General features: G+C 47.0%; 1 protein-coding gene across 1 annotated transcript in view; it reads left to right on the top strand.

The window, feature by feature from the left end:
• Positions 1-21,992, top strand: part of Myo18b (myosin XVIIIB) — a 180,529-nt gene that overhangs the window by 137,286 nt on the left and 21,251 nt on the right. Inside the window, exons 39-41 of the mRNA XM_035444166.1 lie at positions 8,817-8,947; positions 13,620-13,664; positions 14,942-15,079. Of these exons, the coding sequence (XP_035300057.1) occupies positions 8,817-8,947; positions 13,620-13,664; positions 14,942-15,079 (314 nt within the window). The remainder of the gene's footprint in view (positions 1-8,816; positions 8,948-13,619; positions 13,665-14,941; positions 15,080-21,992) is intronic.

Genomic DNA, 21,992 nt, shown 5'->3' with positions numbered 1-21,992 from the left:
TTACAGATGAAAGGTCTGGGCAGATGGTGTGGTGGGTATTTATAAGCTGGAAGCCTAACTTGCATTTTAAATAATGAAGCCAGGGTGCTCTGATCATGGAACACTCAGCTGTCCTGTTGCCATCAGACGGCTTCCTATCTTTCTCAGCTCAGCTGTTGCCTAGCAGGAAGCAACGGGGGGGGGGCAGTAGGAGTGGGGAGGAGAAGGAGGCTCCACCTTGGGCACTCCTGGAAACTGTCACATCTTTTGATTGCAGACCTTCTTAAGGGTCTTCTTATTCCCAAAGTCAGCTTTCCAACAAGGGACACTGTTGGAGCCTCACCTCTCCTGGAAGGGCTCATGCCCGGGCTTTTTCTTTATCCTTGTCTCAGCCTTGCCTTCCCAGTGTCCTGCTTCTCTAGCTTCAAGGCCCATTAGCCATTCTTAGTTCTGGCCTGTATCACCCTATCCTTGGTGTCCCCCAATGTGGTGACAATTGTCCCCTATAGACTCTTTTACCTACTTTCTCCAGGAAACCTTATAATGGCATTCAGAGTCAGTTTGACTAGTTATCCCATCTGGGGAGCCTTGCCACATCTGCAAAGGGCTTTGACCATGGGAAAGTAATATCTGGACTAAACTGGCCTCAACTTCTGGCTTCAACTTTCCCGCCATGAGGGAAACTGATTGCCCTGTTCATTTCACTTATTCAGTCCCCCTGTATTAGATTCCGGGGAACTGAATGACAAGGGGCGGTTTCTATTTCTCTGACTCATCAGACTTCCTCATTGTGAGCACCAAAACCCTTCCACCTTCACGCAAAAGGTGATGTATTTCTCGACTCATTTCTGGAAGATGAGGTTGCCCCGCCTGTGTGGCACCTGTGGCCTTTGTGCTCCCACATTCTCACCAGAAAGAACTGTGCTGTTGAGATGTGTGGGGTTGGTGCCACTTCATATTCCTTCAGTTTTTTTTCCTTGCAAGAAACTTTTGTCAAAGAGTAAGAACTGCCATTGTCACCAGGAAGTGAAAGTGAAAAACAGGTATCCACTGCCATGTTCCCACGAGAGGCTGGCTTCACATGGTCCAGAGCCAAGGCTGATGATGTGTACAGTCTGGGTCTCATTCCACCCACCAGTTTCCTTCCTGACTATAAAACTAACTAGAAGCTGTGGCCAGCGCTGTCCTGCACTGTGAGGAAGGCTAGCACAGGAAAAGATGCAGGTTCGAAACTCAGAGCACGGTTTGTGCTGGTTGTGCGTTGGTTTTCATCGCCACCTAGCCAAAGCATCATATGTTGAATGCCATCAGTAGGGACTTCCTGTGTCTGTATGTGTGAGTTTGTGGGTGCACAGGCTTTGCATGTGTGTGGAAAGTCAGGACAACTTGGGGTGTCGGTCCCAGCCTTTAACTTTGTTTTGCAAACTTGCAAACTTCCTGGACTTCTCCTGTCTCCACCTCCCTTCTTCCCCTAGCAGTACAGGGATTACCAGTGCTCATAATCAGAACCGGGTTCTTACATGGTTTCTGGGGATTGGGGGAAGACATCAGGCTCGGCTCTGCAAGTGCTTTACAGATGGAGCTATTCCCTAGCTCTTGTCATTCAGACTTCCCATCACTGTGACAAACAACTGTGGGGGAAAAGACAGATCGTTTATTGTTATTCATGGTTTCTATCTTAATTATTCTCTTTAAAAGCTACTGAAAAGCTCATCAATTTTATGTAGGAAACTAAAACTTGTAATAAATTGATATGAATTGATTATGACACTAAAGTCCTCAGGTTCTTTTCCCCCCACCATTGTTAACACTGTTTTTAGATTAAAGATGGACTTCATCATATATGGATTTTTGTTAAATAGAAACATTGCATCCTGGTCCACCCTGATCCACTCTAGTCTGTTTTCTGCTGCTGTGATAGATACTGTGACCAAAGCAGCTTGGGGAGGAGATGATTTCTTTGCCTTGTGCATCCCAATGGTGGCCCATCACCAAAGGAAGTAAGGACAAAACCTCAAGGCATGAATTGATGCCGAGGCCATGAAGAAATGTGGCTATCAGGTTTGCTCTCCATACCTGGCCTAACCTGCTTTTTTTATACAACTCACAACCACCTGCTTAGGGTTGGCACTGTTCACATTAGGCTAGGCCCTCTTACATCACTTATAGCCAAGAAAATGCCCCCACAGACTTGCCTTTGGGCTAGTCTGATTGAGGCAATTCTTAAGTTGAGGTTCCTCCAGGCAATGCTAGTTTGTGTCAAGTTAACAGAAACTAACCAGTACAGTGACCCCTTCTCAACTTGACACACAAATACACCATTACCAAACCATAATCTTTGCTTTCTTTTTGTCTCCAAGATCTCCTGTTGATAACATAATATAAAATATACTATAACTTTTAAAGTCCCATGGTCTTTAAAAAATCCATAAACTTTTAAAGCCCAAGATCTCTTTAAAAATTTAAAATCTCTTAATTGTAGGCTCCAGGAAATTTTTTTTAAAAAAGGAAAAATAAAACAACTTGCATACTTCCTTATTCTAAGAAGGGGAGAAAAAACAAACAAACAGGGCACAGCTATGGGCAGATCAAAGCAAAACCAAACTTCAACAATTTAAATAACTCTGTGTCTAGCATTTTGCACTCACTCATGATATCCTGGGCTTCTTCGGTAACCCTGCCTCTCCAGCCATGCCGTCCACAGAACACACAGCTAATTTCATGGGCTCAGGTCAGCTCTGCTCCATACTTGCCTCTGTCCTGGATGGTTGTACCACAGCCTGGCATCTCGAATATCCTGGAGTTTCCATTCCAACTGAGGCTGCATCTTCATCAATGACCTCTAATAGTCTCTTCAAGGACTCTGACCCTGCCACACTGCCAAGTCTCAGCTTCTTTCCCGACCCCTTCAACCTTGAAGCTTCAATGTTTCCAAAATCATTACCACACATGGAAGATTCCTACATATTACTGAGTTCAGCTGCCAGCTTGAGATACAGTTTTGGTGCCCCTCTCCCCCTGGACCACCATCTCTGAGTAAACACCTCCCAGAAGATTTTGCCTCAGTGATGTTGGTCACTTCTTAATCACTTCTGATTTCTTTGGCCCAGCTGACCAGCATCAATTACCCGAGTCAAGTAAAGCTTTCACTTCAGTGGTGCTGGTCCATTTTTAGTCACAGCTGAACCTTCAGCCCTGGATGACCAGAAACTATGGATCCTTAATTGAAAACACCACTTGGACAGTCATGATGGAGTCTTTACTTCTCTGTTAATCTTCATGAGCCTGTCTTCATGCCTCTTGACACTCTTATCTCTGAGTTCCCACACAACAGTTCATTAAGCTATGGGCACCCGATGGTTAAAGTTCCAAATGACTCTACAATCCTCCCCAGAAGCCTCCGGCCACATCTGTCACTGCAATACTTCACAATCTTGGTACCAACTTTGTCCCCGTTTTGTTTTCTCCTGCTGTGATGAATGTCATGACCAAAAGAGGGAAGAAAGAGTTTCTTGACTATTTACATAGTCAAGTCACAGTCCATCCCTGAGGGAAGTCAGGGCAGGAACTCAAGGCAGAAACCATGGAAGGGTGCTGTTGACTGGCTTGGTCCCCATGGCTTGCTCAGCCTGCTACAACCAGCAACTACTTATCCAGGGGTGGTACTGTCCACATTGGGTGGAGCCCTCTCACATAAATCCTTTATCAGGAAAATGCCCCCTCACATGCCAGTCTGATGGAGGAAATTCTTCAACCGAGGGATCCTCTTCCCCAGGTGACCAAGTTTTTTTGTCAAGTTGACAAAAAAACAAAAAACAAAAACAAAACAAACAAACAAACAAAAAACTAACCAGCACAAAGAAAAGGAAAATCTTTTTGGGTATTTTCCCCAGTCCTAAACTACATCTGTTCTCTCCAGGGACCTGAATTTTAGGCTGTCCGAGGAAGCCCTCTGCTGTTTACAGCATATTCAGCCTTGGATTTAAATCTGTTCTTATTGCTGTTAGACCCTGTGGAGTGTCCAGGATGAGCCCTGGGGTCGGCAGAGTGTCATGGTGGAAAGAGTTCATCACAGAGCAAGGTTTCTTACCTCATGGCAATCAGGAATCGGAAAGAGAGACGGGAAATGGACAGGGCAAAAGATTGTGCCTGGGGACACATGCCCAGCAACCAACTTCCTCCAGCTAGCCTGTCTTCTAAAGTTTCTAGCGCTTCTCAAAACATCTCTACCATCTAAGGCTCAACATCTTCACCAGCCAAGGCTGAAGCCTTTGACACAAGAGTGACAATTCACACAGAAAACCTAACAGACACCATATGTCTCACTGTGTTCTTTGAGGACTCAGGGGGCAGTTCTGGGCAGATTGCCATCACTTAAGGCGTGATAAGGTCTGGTATTCTAGTTGCTGCTGATAAAAGAAGCATAGGCCAGTGGGGGCTGAGGGACCCAGCTGGGCAGTGAAGAGAAGAAACATTGGCCCTTGGTTGATCCCAGGGTGAGGAGGAACAGTTAGGTTTTTACTAGCCCTGTAATCATATCTCTATGTGTACCTCTCTTCTGCTTTCTTTTTGGTGTTGTTGTTGTTGAGACAGGGTTTCTCTATGTATCCCTGGCTGTCCTGGAGATCTCTATGCAGACCAGGCTAGCCTAGAATTTACAGAGATCTGTCTGCCTCTGTCTGCTGAGCACTAGAATCCAAGGCGTGTGCCACCACACCTGCCTCCCTGTCTTTTTCTGTGTGTCTTTGGGATCTGCTAAGGTTTGAATCTGATTGTTCTCAGCAAAGAACAACTGGAATTTGGTCTCCAAAGCATCCAGTTAACAGTGCTGAAAGGAGGTGAGACCTTTGGGAGATGTGTAACTTGAATTTTCTTTGCAGCCTGGTCCTGCAGCCACTTCAGCCCCAAATAAGCACACAGACGCTATATTAATTATTAAACTGTTGGCTGATGGCTAGGGTTTCTTATTGGCTAGCTCTGTCTTAATTATTAACCCATTTCTATTAATCTATGTATTTTCATGTGGTCTTGGCTTACTGGAGAATGCCCGGACCTGTTACTCCTTTGGCAACTAATTGGTGTCTCCTCTGGAGGCCTCTCTCCCCAGCATTCTCCTTGTCTCCTAGCTAAGCCTATCTTCCTGCCTCTATTGGCTAAAGGGTGTTTTATTCATCAACCAATAAGAGAAACATCTATCCAGAAGGACACCCCCCATCAGAGGTACTCTAGTCTATGGGTGTGGCAGGGGGTAATGTTTTACACACCCTCGTCTCCCACCCCACACACACCTGAGTTCTTCTCAGGGGACCACGGCGATTGCTTCCAGAATGTCTGTCAAGAAGGGACCCTGGGACCACCTTGTTTTCACTGATGGCATCTCAGTGTCTTTCTGTTTTTCCATTTTCTGTCAGGTGCATGTGGCCTTTGGCAGAAGCTAAGCACATGCTGGTGCCATGCCCTTGGACTTGCAGAACCACGGGCCAAAATAAACGTCTTCTCTATATAAATTATCCAGTCTCGGGTGCTCTATTATAGCAACAGAAAATGAACTAAAATGAGGTCTTTGATGAGTCTCTCTGTGTCTATTATTGCACCATAAAAATAGAATGAAACAGTGAGTTTTCTGGATGGGTTAGGGAATGACCTGGTGCAGCAGTGACTGCATATTCCCTGGTCTTTTTTCCTGCTGACAGCTGGCTCTTTCTCACTCTCGAGCAGGTACAGGGGGTTTCACTTGCAGTGGACCAGAGAAATGAGGCCCATTTTCCAAGTTTCTCATAATACACGAAATTCATAGCCTCTGCAAAGAATCTGGAAAAGCATAAAAAGGAAACATAAGCGTGTTTTGATAGCTCATGCCAGGGAGAATGGCCATAGCTAGTAATTTACTGTAACATTCTCCAATTATATTCTGTTTCCACGCTGCTTGCATCTAAGGAATCTTATTAATATTAAGCAAGAAGACTAGATATTTCAGCCATTCAGCAGATGGCCAGTCAGAATAAGAGCCATAGATCAACTTGTTCCTTTATGAACTAACTCAGCAGTAGCCATTGTGTGCTCAGGTATGTCACAAGCGTGTGTGATGAGTATAAGAAGACTCTGTGTTTTCAGCATGTCTCAGGGCTGTTTTGAGATACTCTTGTCGGTGTGACATTCAAAGCCATTTGCATTTTATATTGGAACAGGATCTGGGTGTGATAGTGAAGGCCTATAAAGCCCTGGTACTGGAGAGGCTGAGGTAGGAGGATGGAAAGCTTAAGGCCAGCTTGGGCTGCAGAGTTGAAGTCAGCAAGATTTGCCAATTGCTGATTACACAGATGTTGATAGATGTGTGCTTATATTTATTAAGCAAGCCACTGGCAATAGCTACATGTGTATCAACCTGTGCACTCAAACACCCATATCCTACTGAACAAGAAGCTTCTGTCTGTCTTAACTCTGTCAGAACACAGCAAGATGGATGGATTTCAAGGGTGTTGGGAGATCTGTCTTTTCAAGCAAACCCTGATGCAGGTTAACTGAACCTTGAGAGGCTGCCTCAGGGGCAAGGAGCCTGAGGCGGAAGTTCCCTCCCTTCTCAGGCAGGAGGAGGTCTCTGGAGAGCAGAGTGCTCTAGGTAAAGCAACAAACAGCAAACAACAGTATTGGTATATTGGTATTAGTCTCTAATTGAATGTCATGAGCAGAGATGATCTTAATTGCCGACATTAATTATCGTCTGAACTGCTTCCCACGTAGTGACTATGCTTGGAGTGCCCCTGGGAAAGCAGCAATCTGGAAGTCTAAAGGGCTCCAGATTCCTTCAAGCAATGCTGGTCCAGGAGCACAGGCTGCCCAGTGTTGTCTTTATCTTGGTAAACACGATGTGTGTGCATCCACGCATGCATCACACCCTGTCCTTTGTCACAGACAGTCAGAAATAACACGGACTCTCTCCACCCTAAACACGTATCTGCCTGCCATGTGCCTGGTGTCAGCAGCACAGGTGGATCCAGTTCTGTGACAGCATTAGCTCCGTGGAAGCTGGAACACAATAGGTGCTCGATAAATGCTCACTGAATGCACAGGTGTATGACTGGACAGTAGAGGAGTTTGTAGCATTCACTTGTGCATGTGGAAGCCATTTCTGTCAGTTTCTTTTCCTGATTCACAGCTATAGATCTGTCTGGTAATCAGGTGGTTTCCTGTGAGGGTTCATGCCATGCATGCTTTTAACTACCTAAGCAGGCTTATATCCTACTTGTGCTCCACCCCTAAGCTTCTCCATGCACCTCACTAATGACTGAGGATCCTGAACTCATACAGACTTCAAAACACAGCTGTGCTCTTGAGGGACAGTCAAGCCAAGCCCCCAGTGTGATCAGATTTTAGTATCATGCCAGCCGGACATTTGTCCCTGGAAGGCATAGGGGGGCTAAGGGACCCCAGCCTGAGCCAGCTGCCTCCAACTGGCCCCTTCTCCCTCTGTGACTTTCTCTCTCTAGGTTCTGATGGGGTGGGGGCCTTATTTTGTCTTCCTTTGCTGGGATCTGCAGTGCTGGGACTAAAGTCTTGGTCTCTATGGTCAGCAGACTCCCCCAGATTCCCAAGTTGAAGCAGGACTCTGAGCTTATCCCCCATAGACAGCAGATAAAGAATAGGCAAGCTCATGTTCAAGGACCTACTTTGCCTCCTGATCCATCCCCCATGTGTGGAATTAATTTCCAGAAGAGAGATTCCTGGTGTAGCAAATGAGACTATAACTTGGGGAGTCTGGTGCATTGTGAGATATAATAGTATCTGTCCTTCTACACATCACAGAGTACTCCAAGGCATGGCAGCCAACTCTCTTTCCAGACATTAAGTCCCCAGGGGCCGACTCACCTTCTGTCAACAAGTTTGGTGCTGAAGAATAAACTGAGAAATAGATGTTCCGTGGACATCAGAGATTTGTCCAAAGAGTCAGGACAAAATTGAGTCAGTGACTGAGCACCACAGAGGGAGTGGGGAGCACTAAGCAGGAGTTCTAGCACCTGTGCTGAGTCCTCCATCTCAAAGGTCTCAGCCAATCAGCTCTGAGGTGGAATAAAGATCATGAGTCACCTGCCAGGATCTCACACAGTGCAGGGCAGGTGGGGGGGTGGGCTTTGATCAGCTGACTAGTGCTGGCCACAGAAAGTGCCGTGCAAATGCCCCACTTTGTCACTCTACAGGGGGCCCCACCAGGGAATCTCACTTTGTCTAGTGTCTTAGTTATTTTCTATTGCTCCAAACACTGTGGCCAAGGCAACCCTTATAAAAGAACTCACTTGATTGGGGGCTTGCTTACAGTTTCAGAGGGTTGGCCCATGACTGTGACAGTATTGCAGCACATAGCCAGGCATGGCCTGGAACTCCAGTGAGGGCAGGAAGATGGATGCCCAGGTGGCAGAGCCCTGCTCTGTGCTACCCCAAACCTTTTACACCAAGTCCATCTCTCATGCTCAGCTTTCCCAGGAACCTCTGGCCTACTTACTGATCCATTGAAGATGGCTGAGCTCTCAGAGAGGTGGTGGTATAAATCCAACCATGGCTCTGGACTCATATGCACATGAGAAGCAGTGCCCTGCATGGATGACCCAGCTTTGTATGCCTGGGGCATTCCGGAAGGATCCCCTAGAGTCTATTCCCTCCTGTGTAGAACATGTTGTACATGCCCCCAGGGCTTCACATTTCCTCCATCTGCATCGAGAGCCTGGGAAGCATTTGCTAATGAACTATAATCTGTGCTCAGGGGGGTCCCTTCAGCCCCAGAACTCTGGAGTGGGGTGGAGTCCTCACTCAAGGACAATGTGTTCTGTGGTTTATGTCTACAGGAGAAATATGTGGAGGAGCTCGCAGCTGTGAGGCAAACACTGCAGGTGGACCTGGAGACTTCCATTCGGCGCATAGCAGACCTGCAGGCAGCCTTGGAAGACGTGGTGTCTAGTGATAGTGACACAGAAAGGTAAATAGTGATGTCTGGGTCGGAGGTAGGGCTATACTGTGCAGCGCTCTGTAGTCCCCAGAGGTCTCACGCTGTATCTGCTGGGGCACCCCAAAATGCCTGAGGGTTGAAGGCATAGTTGGTTTGTTTGGACTGAGAGAAAAGAGACAATGTCCTTGTTACCTATGAAGCATGAGGCTTGGCTTGCTGGACATGAGTGAGGCAGATGGGATGAGACCAGTGAGGGGTTCTAGAAAAGCAGCTTGTCGGGTCTAGGCCTGTATTCATTACTTTCTTGTTGCTGTGATGCAGCTCCCAAATCAGGCTTCTTAAATGTGGGCCTATTTTAATTTATGGCTCAGGGGCTACAGTCCATCATGGCAGAAAGGTGGGGTAGCCTGTTCCCATGCTGCCCCTGTCATTCCTGCCAGCACTGAACCCATTCCTGCAGTGTTTCTGCCCTTTTGCAGCCTCTATGGTGCAGCCTGTGCCATACATAGGCTTGTGGTAAGCAGCCTTAAGATGTGGCTCATTCCAAATCTGCTGTTAGCCACTGTCTTGGTTAGAGTTTCGATTGCTGGCCACCACCGTGACCAGAACAAACTTGGTGAGATGGTTCATTTCAGCTCATGGCTCTATATCACAGTCCATCACCAAAGGAAGCCAGGGCAGGAACTCAAGGTAGGAACCTGGAGACAGGTACTGAAGCACACACATGGAGAAACACTGTTTACTTTCTGGTTCCTCATGGCTTTTTCATTTCTTATGACATCCAGGACCATCTGTCTAGGGGTGGCACCATTCACACTGGGATGGACCCTCCCACATCCAAAATTAATCAAGAAAATGCCTTATAGACTCACCTACAGGCTACTCTGATGGAGGTATTTTTTTCCAATTGAGATTTCTCTTTCCAGATGACTCTAATTTGTGTCAAGTTGACAATAAAATAACCAGTACAACCCAGGAGGGACATCACTGACTATTGAAGACAAAAAGAAGATGGTTTACACCACTATAGGTATCCATTGCACAGAGCAGGGTTCCCAGTTCCTGCCCCGGTGCCAGCCCAGTCCCCACGTCAACAGCTCTAAGCTGTATGCTGTACCTGCTTATCTCGAATAGGAGGCTCAGATTGGAGCCCAAAGGCTTGGACTTGGACATTTCTTTATGAATTCTTAATTAGGATTCAGACCACTGGGATGGGGAAGGAAGAGAAAGAGGAGGAAAAGTCAAGGGAGAGAGAAAACCTAACTCTCCAAACTGCCAGGTGGGAAGCTTTTGAGCCAAATCACAATTCCACAATTCACATGGAATCAGATCTTAATGGAGCAGACCTTGTAGACTGTAAGTGAAGCTATGTGCTCAGGAAGCCGGGCAGCACACAGCGGTGCTTAAGCCCGTGAGACTTTGCACCAGGGCCTGGCGTTGTCAGTTAGACTGTGGCATCAGTCTTCTTAGATTAATGGGGGGAATGTTTTCAGTTCGTTCCCCAGGCTTGGAACATGCTCATTAGTCATGGAGGGAGGACCACATTGGCTGACAGGTGACCCTATCTATTCCTGGCCCCAGAGTCTGCAGCTGCTCCACCTGCTGCCTTGCCTGGGGATGCAGTGAAATGTGGAGGGGTTCACAGGTTATGCTTCACTTCAGAGTCACAGATAAAAGTATGTCAGTTCCTGCTGGGCCTGGCTGAGATGAGCACTCTGGGAGTGAGTGAGCATGTCCTTGGGGACAGTGGAAGCAGGGCACTTTTCAACACACACGTTCTAATAACCTATCTGACATCAAGCTGTGAATGAGATGGGGATGTATCTGGATGCCCCTGAAACTGGTCTTCTAGGATACATTGTGAGTCAGCCACTCACTGTTGAGCCCTGGCTCTGGCCAGAATATGAAATTCCCCCATTGCATGAGAAGACAGCATTCTCACCACAGCTGACCTCCACGAGTGCTGAACATGACCTGACCTGGAAGAACAGCTTGAGTGAGCTCTCCACGTATCTAAGAAGGTTGATGCCCAGTTAGAGTCACAGCACAGGCCTCTGTGCCCTGTAGCATGTGTTAAAATGATGCTGTGCAGGTTGCCTGGCTTTCTAGACATGGTTGTATCCAACACCTAGCTCATGAAATAGATTCCCAGAGAATGAAAGCTCCCACAATTCACTGTCTATTTCCAACAGTGTGGTAACTGATGATGATGACACCATGCGCCCTTTCTGGAGGACAATTGTTACAGCTGAGCACTAGATGCTTAGTCTCTGGGCTCCTATCATCATTATCCTTACCAAATCAAAGATAAGAAAACTGAGTCTTGTGAGTGTCCATATGATGCACACATTAAGCAATGAAGCCATGTCTTAGTTTTGAGGCTGACCTTACTGCCAGCCAAAGATGGCTTTGTTATCACATGGGGCATGCTTGTGTCCTTCATCTCATATCAAGGTCTCTGCTCTCTTTTGGGCTGCCATGATGGTGAGCTCATGTCAGTCACTGACACAGAGCAGATGAATTCAGGCATTGCTTCCCAGGCTGTATTTGCATTTAGACTACGGCTGTCTGGCAAAGGTGTCCCAAAGGAACACATTTGAAGACACTTAATCAATTACCTTGATCCTCACCAATGCCTGTTTAAAAATTCCTGGCACAAGTTCCCTTTGGAAAACAACACTGACCAGGATGACAGAAAGAACTGCTCACACAAGTCAAGGGCTGGGGTTTGATCCTCACCAATTCGGCCAACCAGATCAGCACCACGGACAGCTCTTCTGGCCACCAGCCTCCACTTGCCCTTAATAGAGGATGACTACCTTGAACATGGTCTAGGTGCTACAAGCACTGGCTTGGGTTGGGGCAGGAAATGGGTGCAGTAATGGTGGCTACAATTTTGATTCCTGTGAGATGGACTCAGATACATTACCTCTCCCCCCCCCACACACAGTGGTGGGCTACGTGGTGCAGTCGTGAGGCATGGGAAAGCTAGATCTCCTGTTCAGCTGGAGACCATCGTGGGCTTGGACCAGCAGAGTAGTCTGCTAGAGTGTGAAAGCCAGCTCCATACAGAGGTGCTGTTTACAAAGCTGTGTGTGTGTAGTGGGAACCACAGTGGGTGAAGCATCCAGGAGTGGCCAAGAACCAATACCAATAACTGCCACTGGGTTAAAAGGGCAAGAGAAGGTGTAAATTCTGAAAGAGGGGGATGGCCACGTAGAGGAGACTGTGGCAACTCAACCAGCCACAGTGTCCCGCAGCAGAGAGAAAATCAGGGAATGAATGCCATGCGGCCTCTCTGCCTTTTCTTCCTTTTCTTTCTGCAGTCAGCTGAGCCCATTGGGGAGCCTCTCAGGCAGGAAGGATGTGGATGAGACTCACACAGTCAGAGGGCCTGCTCCTACAGAGCAGGTCCAGAAGCATCACACAGCCAGTGTGAACCAGTAGGGACAGCAGTGAAATCTGACAGTAGAATGTAGTCACATCTCTATAGAAAAGAGTCCTCCAGGAGGTAGTGGTTCCAGATGCTGCATCCTCCCAGAGGTAGTGGCTCTAGATGCTGAGTCCTCCCAGAGGTAGTGGCTCTAGATGCTGAGTCCTCCAGGAGGTAGTGGTTCTAAATGCTGAGTTCCCAAGTAGCCCTTGTGGATCAAGACTAGATGAGCGTGCACTGTCATCAGGCTGGGTGGACTGTCTAGAGCTGTCCCTGTGAAGAACAGTGTCCAGTAGGCAGCAGATCTTTAGAGAAAGAGACAAACAATATGTGCACCTCCTAAGACTTGCCCAAATCCCAGCAGACATTGTGGCTAGACCCAGCTCGAGAACTCAGATTAAAGCAAATTAGATGCAGGGGCTTTTGGTCTTGTCTGCTCCCCTTTTGGGGGCTGCAGCACCCTGACTATCATCATGCCCTGTGGTCGTCACAAAGCTGGAGTTGGAAGTCAGTGGCCTTATGTATGAGTGTACCAAATTCATCTATAAAATGGAGGCAGGTGGTGTGGGCAGAGTGTCTGAACAGTGTTTCTCCCTCAAGAATAGCTACCGGTGTAGCTACCGGTAATTAGATTAGGACTTTCCCATAATGCCCCAGGAAGCTATCCTGCCTGTGTGTCTTGATTAGTTGGCTTCCCAAAGAATATGAGGCAAGCTCCAGGCATGCTGTCAATAACAATATGATTAATACCAGCGATGCCAGTTGTATTTCAAAATTTGTTTTGTTTTTCTTTATGACTGAGTGTTTGGCCTACATATATGTCTATTCAGCACAAATGGGCCTGGTACTCTTGAAGGTAAGAAGAAAACATTGGATCCCCTGGAACTGTTGTTACAGATGATTGTGAGCTCCCATGTGGGTGCTGGAATTTGAACCTGAGTCCTCTAGAAGAGTAGCCAGAGCCCCACCCCAGTCGAGTTTTTAAAGGGCAATGATAATGGTTGTCCCTGTTCCCCTGGAACCATGATGAGCAACCCACAAGGGTCACCTCAGGCTCCACAGGTGCAGAGGCAGATGCCCACATATTAGTAATCACCCACAGTTTGCAAAGGAAGGCAGAAGGTCCATCGAGGACAACTTGCTGCCCTACAACCCCACAGTGGGAAAGGGTGGAAGTGAGATTCAAACCTAGGTGTGCATAGTGCCGGAGACCAGATCCCCAGCCCTGGCTGCACAATGATGACAGGCCTTGTCTTGTGTCTCTCTTAGTGTCCAGACAGCCGTGGACTGTGGCAGTCGCAGAAGAAAAGAAGAGTAAGTAAGCCCCACGTAGCTTACAGAGGCAAGCCACTGACTGTGTGTGTGCAGTTTGCTAGAAGAAAGTCCACATCCACCTGAATGTGAAGCTCTGGGTTCATGGTCTAGCATGTACCTCATGGGCTGACACTCTGTATACCTACCTGACTGACTTTGGTTAGACATGTGTGACTGTGTCACTGTCCCCCACCACCCTCAGTGGCTCCCTGTTGCCCCAGAACAGGCACTTACATTTCATGTTGACCTTTGATCCTTTCTTCACCTGTGGTTCCTGCTTTCCTACTGTCTGCATCCTGACCTTTTGTGTGTGCACTGCTCCCACCAGGCCCTCACCTTCCAACAGCAGGGCTCAGCTGCCATACTGACTTCCCTTTTCCTCCAGGAAGGAAATGGAGTTTCCTTACTTAATGTGTGAACTGGCCCTCTGCCCCTCTCTATAGTTGTGATAATGAAGCCTTCATTTCGAGGCTGCTCACACAGATATTTATCCACTCTGCTAGGGAGCCATCTTGAGGACAGGGTTAATATCAAGCCCCTGTCCCATGGTAACTGACTTAGTGTAACATAAGCACACCACACATTTGTGCATGTATGGGCCCATGTGCACTTGTGTGCATGTGCAGGCACACACACACACACACACACACACACACACACACAGGCACACGCACACGCACACACACGCACACACACACACACACACACACACACACACACACACACACACACACACACACACACAGAGCACACAGTAGCTGTGTAACTCTCCCCTGGTACTACTTTCACAATCAAAGAGCATAAAGAGAAGACCCAGCTTGCCAAGGTGATCCCCAAAAAGTAGGGAACAATTGAAGACCTTCATCCCTGAATATCCCATGAACATATCATTGGGTACAAAATTCAACAGCAAACTGGACCCTCAAGCCAGAGAGACCTTAGCACCTGTGTGTGTGTGTGTGTGTGTGTGTGTGTGTGTGTGTGTGTGTGTGTGTGTGTGCGCGCGTCTCCAAGAGTGCAAGGATATTGAGATAAAAGCGAGCAGGTTTTCTACCCAGACTTCACCAGACACTAGTCTGGTGGCCTTGGCTAAGACCCAAGTTGGCCCCTCCAAATGCCAGTGCTTCTTCCCATTCACAGCTCAGTACCAATTCTCTGTCTGTGGCATCACATGTATAATGTTCTTCAGGGCCTGGGCTCACGGCATGTAATGATGATCTGGTTATGACCCTTGCTGTGGTTGCCACTGTGATCAGTGTCCTAACTTTGGCTTCTAGGGACAATGTCTCTGTCATCAGCTCCCAGCCAGAGAGCAGTCTGCAGTCCTGGATGAGCTGCTCCCTGTCCCTAGCCATGGATACTGCAAGGGCCCCTTCTCAACAGTCGGTTGTCAGCAGCTCCCTCCTCAGCCCCAGGTAAGAGGCTTGGACTGTGGCCTGCTCGTGGCCAACAGCTCAGAGACTCATGCTTGCAGGCTAACCTGGTGGTGGGGTGGAGGGGGACCTGGTCACTTCCCAGCTATGTGGCTTTAAGTGGGTTACTCGCCCTCTCAGGGTGTTAGAAGTGTGGATGTGATGCTGGTCATTGACGCAGATAACAGTAAGTATGCAGCAGTAACACAGACAGCTCATCAGTTATTTTGAACAGTTTGGTGTGGACATAGAATAACTAATCTTTATCACTGTTCCTGTCCCTGGTGTCACACTAGTGAATCTGTTTTATAAATAAGGGTTTTGTTTCACTTTGGGCTGTTGCATTTAAGTGGAGTCATAAAGAAAACAGAGCTAAAGCTGGGCACACTGGCTCAACGCCCTTTATCTCAGCTGCTCTGGAGGTTGAGGCAGGAGGACTTCTTGAGCTGAGACATTTGAAGCCAGTCTTGTAATATGGTGAGACAGAGGCTTTACAAGAGAAAAAAATCTATTGAGCTGTGTTTCTCACAGAGAAATTTTAAATCTTGAATGTAAGATTTTATAATCGTAGAATGGAACTCAGTAGAATTTGTACCGCACCTGAGCTCAGTTCCCAGCATCCACACTGGGCAGATCACAACCACCTGTAATTTTGCTCCTGGGGGAATGAATGCCTTTTTCTGGACTCCTAGGGCAACTACACTCAAGTGTACATACACAGTTTAGATACACAAGCCTACAAATAATTAAGAATGAAAACAAAGCTTTTTAATTATTTATCTTATTTTTGTGATTATAGTATGGTTATATCATTTCCCTCTTCTCTTTCCTCCCTCCAAACCCTCTTATATATCTCTCCTTGTTCTCTTTAAATTTTTGGCTTCTTTCTCATTAACTGTTGTTATATACATGGTGGTTATATACATGCATATGCATGCACATGTGTGTGTGTGTGTGTGCACACGCATGAGCACACACATGTGTGTTTGTGTGTATTCCTAAATACATGAATACAACCTGCTCAGACTGTATGTTAGTCATATGTATTACATTTTCAGGGTTGACCATTTGGTACTGGATACCCAGCTTGTGTGCTCCCCCACCTCTCTCAGCATTCCTTAGTTGCCTACAGTTCTCTGTGTAGGGTGTCCCCTCATGGGTCCCCCCACCCATACATGACCATCTTCTTTCGCGTGTCTGTTGGTGTCATTCATGTTCAGGTCATGATTGGCAATCATGTTGTTGGTAGTACTTTATGGCCGTAGCATCTGACATTACTAGGAAACCTTGTCTCACATCAAACTCCCTGTTCATCTGTTCTTATAATCTTCCTGCTTCTTCTTCTCAGTGGTCCCCGAATCTTAGATTCAGGAGTAGCTGACATATTCATTGAGATTAGGCTGCACAACTCTGTATTTTGATTGGTTGTAGTTTTCTTTAATGGTGTCCACGTGTTGCAAAGAGAGGTTTTCTTGATGAAAGGTGAGAACTACAGTTACCTATGGGTATAAGGACAAGTGTTTAGAGTGTGGTTAGGGGTTATGCTGGTTTAGTAAAGTGACAGTTATACGTTCTCCTCCATAGCCCATGACTTCACTTGCCCTGAGCAGTTGGTTAGGTTTCTAGTACTAGGCAAGCCTTATGAACAATTAGAGAACTGTTGGTTACAGCCAAGGTGTGACTGCCACTACTGCATCCTTGGTGTTATCATGCCGCTCTGGTCATTGTTATGTTTCATAGGTATCATAGCTGGGTAGGACTGTTGATTGCTTCTCTCACCTGGAAGCTTGTATGTCACCTTTGGCAACATGAAATCTAGTCCTTGGGAAAGAGGCATCCAGGTGAGTTCCAACTCAGGTCCTCTGGATTCTGCCCAAAGTGCATGGTGTCTTCAGCAATAGGGACTTATCTCCGGGAGGCAGCCAAGGGCAACAGCAAGGGTCTAGAATGCTTTAGGGCTCTCTCGGATAACCCTGACAAACAACTCAAAGTTGGGGCTTCTCGTGCCTGCTGTGGGGATTTTGTTAGATGGTCTTTGGTTCTTGAAGAACATTGTTAGCTCACATAAGGAATTTTTATTCAAACTGTGTATGTTTATTTAGTCGTTTATTATGTGCATTATAGGTATTCTTAGGTAGTTAATCGTGTGATTCCTAATGACTTTTCAGACATCCCTGCTGTTGTTTTAACCTCCTCCCTCCTTTTTCTGTATGTACCTTCCTCCACTCCCCTGATTAGATTCCCCCGTTTCTCATTTCCCCCATCAGATCACTTGTATTCTGCTAGTCTCCCACCCACACCCAAAATGGTCCCCTTTTACTTTCCTGGCTTCTGTACTTGCTCTGTGATCTTTATTCATATCTGAAGATCTGGAACTGGGGGCCTCTAGTGAAATAGAACCCATGACATTTGTCTTTCTGGTCTGGGTTACCTCACTTAACATGATCTTTCCTAGTTCCATCCATTTACCTGAAAAGTTTGTTTTTCTTTATATCCCACAGTGTATATATGTGCCATGTTTTCATTACTCATTGTCGGTTGAAGGACATTTATGTGGCGTCCATTTCCTGGCGATTATGAGTAGAGCAGCGAAGAGCATGACTGTAGCTGAGTAAACATCCATGGAGTAGGACATAAGTCCTTTGGACATATGCCAAGGCTTGGTATAGCTGGGTCATATTGTAGATGTATTTTATGTTTTTTGAGGATTCTCCACACTGATTTCCATAGTGGCTTCACAAGTTTTGCAATCCCACCAACAGTTTGGTGATAACTCAAAAAAAAAAAAGTGCACCCACAAATCCGTGGGATTGCCAGCAGCAGAACTCTCCATTGGATGCCTCAGTCTTTCCCCAGTGGCATGACCTCTGTCCTTTTGCTCTCTGCATTTCAGCTGTTTCTCTGTGCTCACTTATTTTCCCTTGCAAGAGTGACCCTGGTGTAATCAGAGCCTAACGTCCGTGAGTCAGCAACAAGGGGTCCAGCAGATATGTAATTAAGATGAACCACTCACTGCTGCTGAGGTGACAGAGGGACCAGAATGACAGATAGGAAAGGCACCGCCATGTGGAACAGACCCAGACAAGCCCAGTCTGCTCTGACTGCATTTGCCAGGAAGTGGGGTGTCTCAGCAGGAAGATGACTGGATGGAGCCTTGCAATCCTCTGGCAATGTCCTCTCTGAGCTCCCTGCTCTGTCCCCTGCTAGTTCTGAGTCAAACCAGCTGTATCCCAGAATGGAAGTGCAGGTGGAACAGCATGTACTGGCACATTTGTAATAAGGACCCCTTGCCTGTATTCTTCATGTCCATATCCCCTGGGCTGGTTCACACGCTATACTCCATAAATGAATAACTGACCACAGCACAGAGTTTGGAGTAGAAATATGAATTACATTTGGCAATAGTTCACTATTTGCTATGATTCAGAGGGGGGCAATAATTCACTCAGTGTCACACAGCAAGTAAGAGGAGGGGCCCAGCTTTGAACTAGGTTTGAATCTCTCCAAAGCCCCTATCTGTACGTGCTTCACAGTAGCACCTCCAATCGCCAGGTGTTATTGCCCCTACCCCTGTGGAGCAGGTCTCATAAGCAGTCAGGAATTGGTTGGTTGCCCCATAACCATCAGGCCACTGTTGGACCAGGGGACCATCTTGCCAGCAGGTTGGCCATGCAACATGCAGGATCAACTAATGGATAAGTTTTGAGATATTTTCTACCTTACCAGCCTATGTAGCAACTTCCGGCAATGTATAAGCCAGCCTGAGGGGAGTTTCCTGGTTTCCCTATGTTCTGCAACTGAACTGACTGATGCCCTCAGCAACAGAGTCTTTCTATGTAGTTATGATTGGAAACCAAGATCAACGCTAATACCTTATGCCTCTGAGCTTTTCCTGACAAATGACTGCTAAGGAGGTGTCCAGCAACTGGCTATGAAATTTTCACTTCACACAGGTCTTCTAGAAGATGCATTATCCACCTACGTAGGGAAATTATGTTTAAACTCTCTCTCTCTCTCTCTCTCTCTCTCTCTCTCTCTCTCTCTCTGTGTGTGTGTGTGAGAGAGAGAGAGAGAGAGAGAGAGAAAGAGAGAGAGAGAGAGAAGGAGAGAGCAAGAGAGAGAGAGAGAGCTCTGCATACTTAAAACATCTCTCACACTCAGTCAACAGCACTTATGTGAGCTTTCAGAAGGCACAATTGATGCAATGTGTGGTGTGTGCTCCTCATAAATGCTTATGGTGCCCTTCCACCCGAAGTGTGTCTGGGGCTCTTTCCTGATGGACCCTTGACTCTATCTTGTCCTCTTGAATCCCTGTGGAAGGGGCTTCTCAAGGAGCAAGTTGATTTATTTAACTATGATGGTCATATTTCACCTTTTGGTGCTTTTTAGACTTTTGCCACAAGCTTGTCAGGCTTCAACAAAGCCATGTCCTTATGTCTTGATCCCTCAGGTCAAAGGGCTCTTGGATATTGAACTTGAATAAGCTGTATATCACAAAATCAGCACTGTGTCCCACCCTATATGGGGGAGGGCTCCTGCAAACCTGGTCCCATCACCTGGTGCTTAGGAGGAGACACCTTCAGTTTTGATGGAAAGGAAGGTCACTCTAAAGGCACAAGAGACAGAGGGCAGACTTCTGCCAGGAGTTGAGAGTATTTTCTATGTTATTTACAAGAGGATGTCAACTCCAGAGAAATACACCCAAATCGTGTGACTTATGGCCAGCTGGGACCAAGCAGCTGCCACTGATAAATGTGAGCCCTTCTAGAGACAGACACTAAATTACCTCCGTGGTCCCAGAGGGGGAACTTATGTCTCAGGGGCAGCAGTTGACTTGCTTCAGGAGCTCCCTCAGAACAATTGGCAGAGGTGCTTCCATGGTTGACCAGGGGTGGTGGGGGTGGAGGCTGTACCTCCCTGAGTTCTGCTGTATCCAGCACCTGCTTCCTGCTCTCTGAGACTACCTGCTGCTGGAACCTGTTCTAGTACATGGCTCTCTCACTTACTTACTTTTGTCCTAGGATACTCTAGGATTCCTAAGGAGGGTAATCCTTTATTCTTGCCCCTCACACCCCACCCTACAGAGCCCCAGTCTTGGTCCCAGGCTCTATTACATTCTGACAGTCCTCCATCAGCCCACCTACATTCAGTGCTTAGATGGGCATCAATACTTCTCAGTCACCACCCTCACTTGTGAGACAGTTAACACTCTGCTCCAGCCAGCATCCCGCCCTCTCCCACACCCTCACCTTCCCTCCCTCCCTGATCTAGGGTCTTCTCCTTTCTGTCTTGCCCCATCACTTCACAGTCTGACTGATTTCTTTCTTCCTGTGTTCACATCCAGGCTTCTTAAAAGGGTGGTCTGTGTGCCCCCTTCACTTCCTCTCTCCATGTATGTGCCTCAGTTTACCTCATCCCAAAACCCTCACCACCTCACTGGACCTTTATTTTTGTTTGTTTATTTTTTTCTTTCTTCCTCCCTCTCTCCTTCCCTCCCTCCCTCTCTCCCTCCTTCCCTCCCTCCCTCCCTCCCTTCTTTCCTTCCTTCTTTTTTTCTTTCCTTCCTTTCTCCTTTCTTACCTTTCTTTTTTTTTTTTAGACAGGACACATCTGTATAGTCTTGGCTGTCCTGAAACTCACCCTGTAGACAAGACTGGTCTTAAACTCACAGAGATTGTTAGACCCCTGGAAAACTCAGGCCTCCGGGGTCTCAGCCCAGGACCTTGGTCACCCCAATCACCAGGCTGATTCGAAAAATTGCTGCAAACTGCATGAAGCTTTATTGTTGTTCAATGAGCTAATCTGTTAGCTCGGGTCTTTCACCCACCCGCCATAGCAGATGGCTAGCAAAGACATCTCGTAGGGGCTGCATAGAGATCTTGTAGGGCAGTGTAAGGGGAGTGTCTAGGGGTATGCACAGGCTCAGGATTGGTGTGGCTCTAGGCTTGGAGGGCTTGCCCTGTCTTGATTGGCCAATTGGTTGTTATGGCCCATAGGCCCTCCCAGGGTGGTTGCTATGCTCTGTGCGCCATTGCTGTGCACTTGTCTGTAAAGCACACCCAGAGCCATAAAGCATAGCGCCACCAGCTAACTTCTGATTGGTTCCTTGCCACGAGGCAGGCATCTGACTTCTAGTGACTAGGACAAGGTCATGGGGAGCACGTGTTACTGTCATGGCTGCCAAAAGGGGCAGCTAGTCCCTTCATTCCCCCATTTTCTTTTTTGGAAATTCCAATCATGGAATTATTGTCTCTCTAGTGCCCCCATCAGGGAGTGAAAGATATTGGCATCCCCATGCAAGGGAGTTTCTTCTGACTTAGCATTTTAACCAGGGAAAATGGACGTCGTATTCTTTCCCATGCTACTTCCTGCTGACTATGGGATGAAGTTAGGGACCCCAGAAGGTTGAAATGCTAGTCAAAAGCAAAAAGGGGGATTTAGGCAATGGGGAATCCATCAGGGGCTGTTGGCAGACTCTGTTGCAGAGACAGGCAGTGTCCACATCAGCTGGACTGGTTCACATTCACAGCAAGTCCAGGGCTCGCAGTCTACTTAGAACAGCCTGTAGTCAGCAACTGATACTCAGATGTCTGCCAGAAGCAGAAGCCTGTTTAAGACACGTTTAAACTAGGAACAGAGGTTAAAACTTATTTACTGAAGCCCACAGTGCAGAAAAAGCAGATATCTGGATATCTGTTCAAACAGCAGGAACATATCTATAACTTTGAGTCCTAGCAAAAACTACAGATTTGGGCTATAAGCATGTACATTTTTCTTCTGTCCAGAGAGCCAGGTATGGATTGGACAGAGGTGCCTTTGGCCTGATGAAAAGCTCTTTAAGTTTGTACTTAGATGACAACCAAAATAAACCTAAAAACCTTGAGTTTGTGCCTGAACAGTAGATAGTCACTATTTT

The sequence above is a fragment of the Cricetulus griseus genome, chromosome 4 (assembly GCF_003668045.3).
Source record: "Cricetulus griseus strain 17A/GY chromosome 4, alternate assembly CriGri-PICRH-1.0, whole genome shotgun sequence".
In the NCBI taxonomy this organism is placed as follows: Eukaryota; Metazoa; Chordata; class Mammalia; order Rodentia; family Cricetidae; genus Cricetulus; species Cricetulus griseus.
This window is presented reverse-complemented; position numbering and strand designations above follow the sequence as displayed.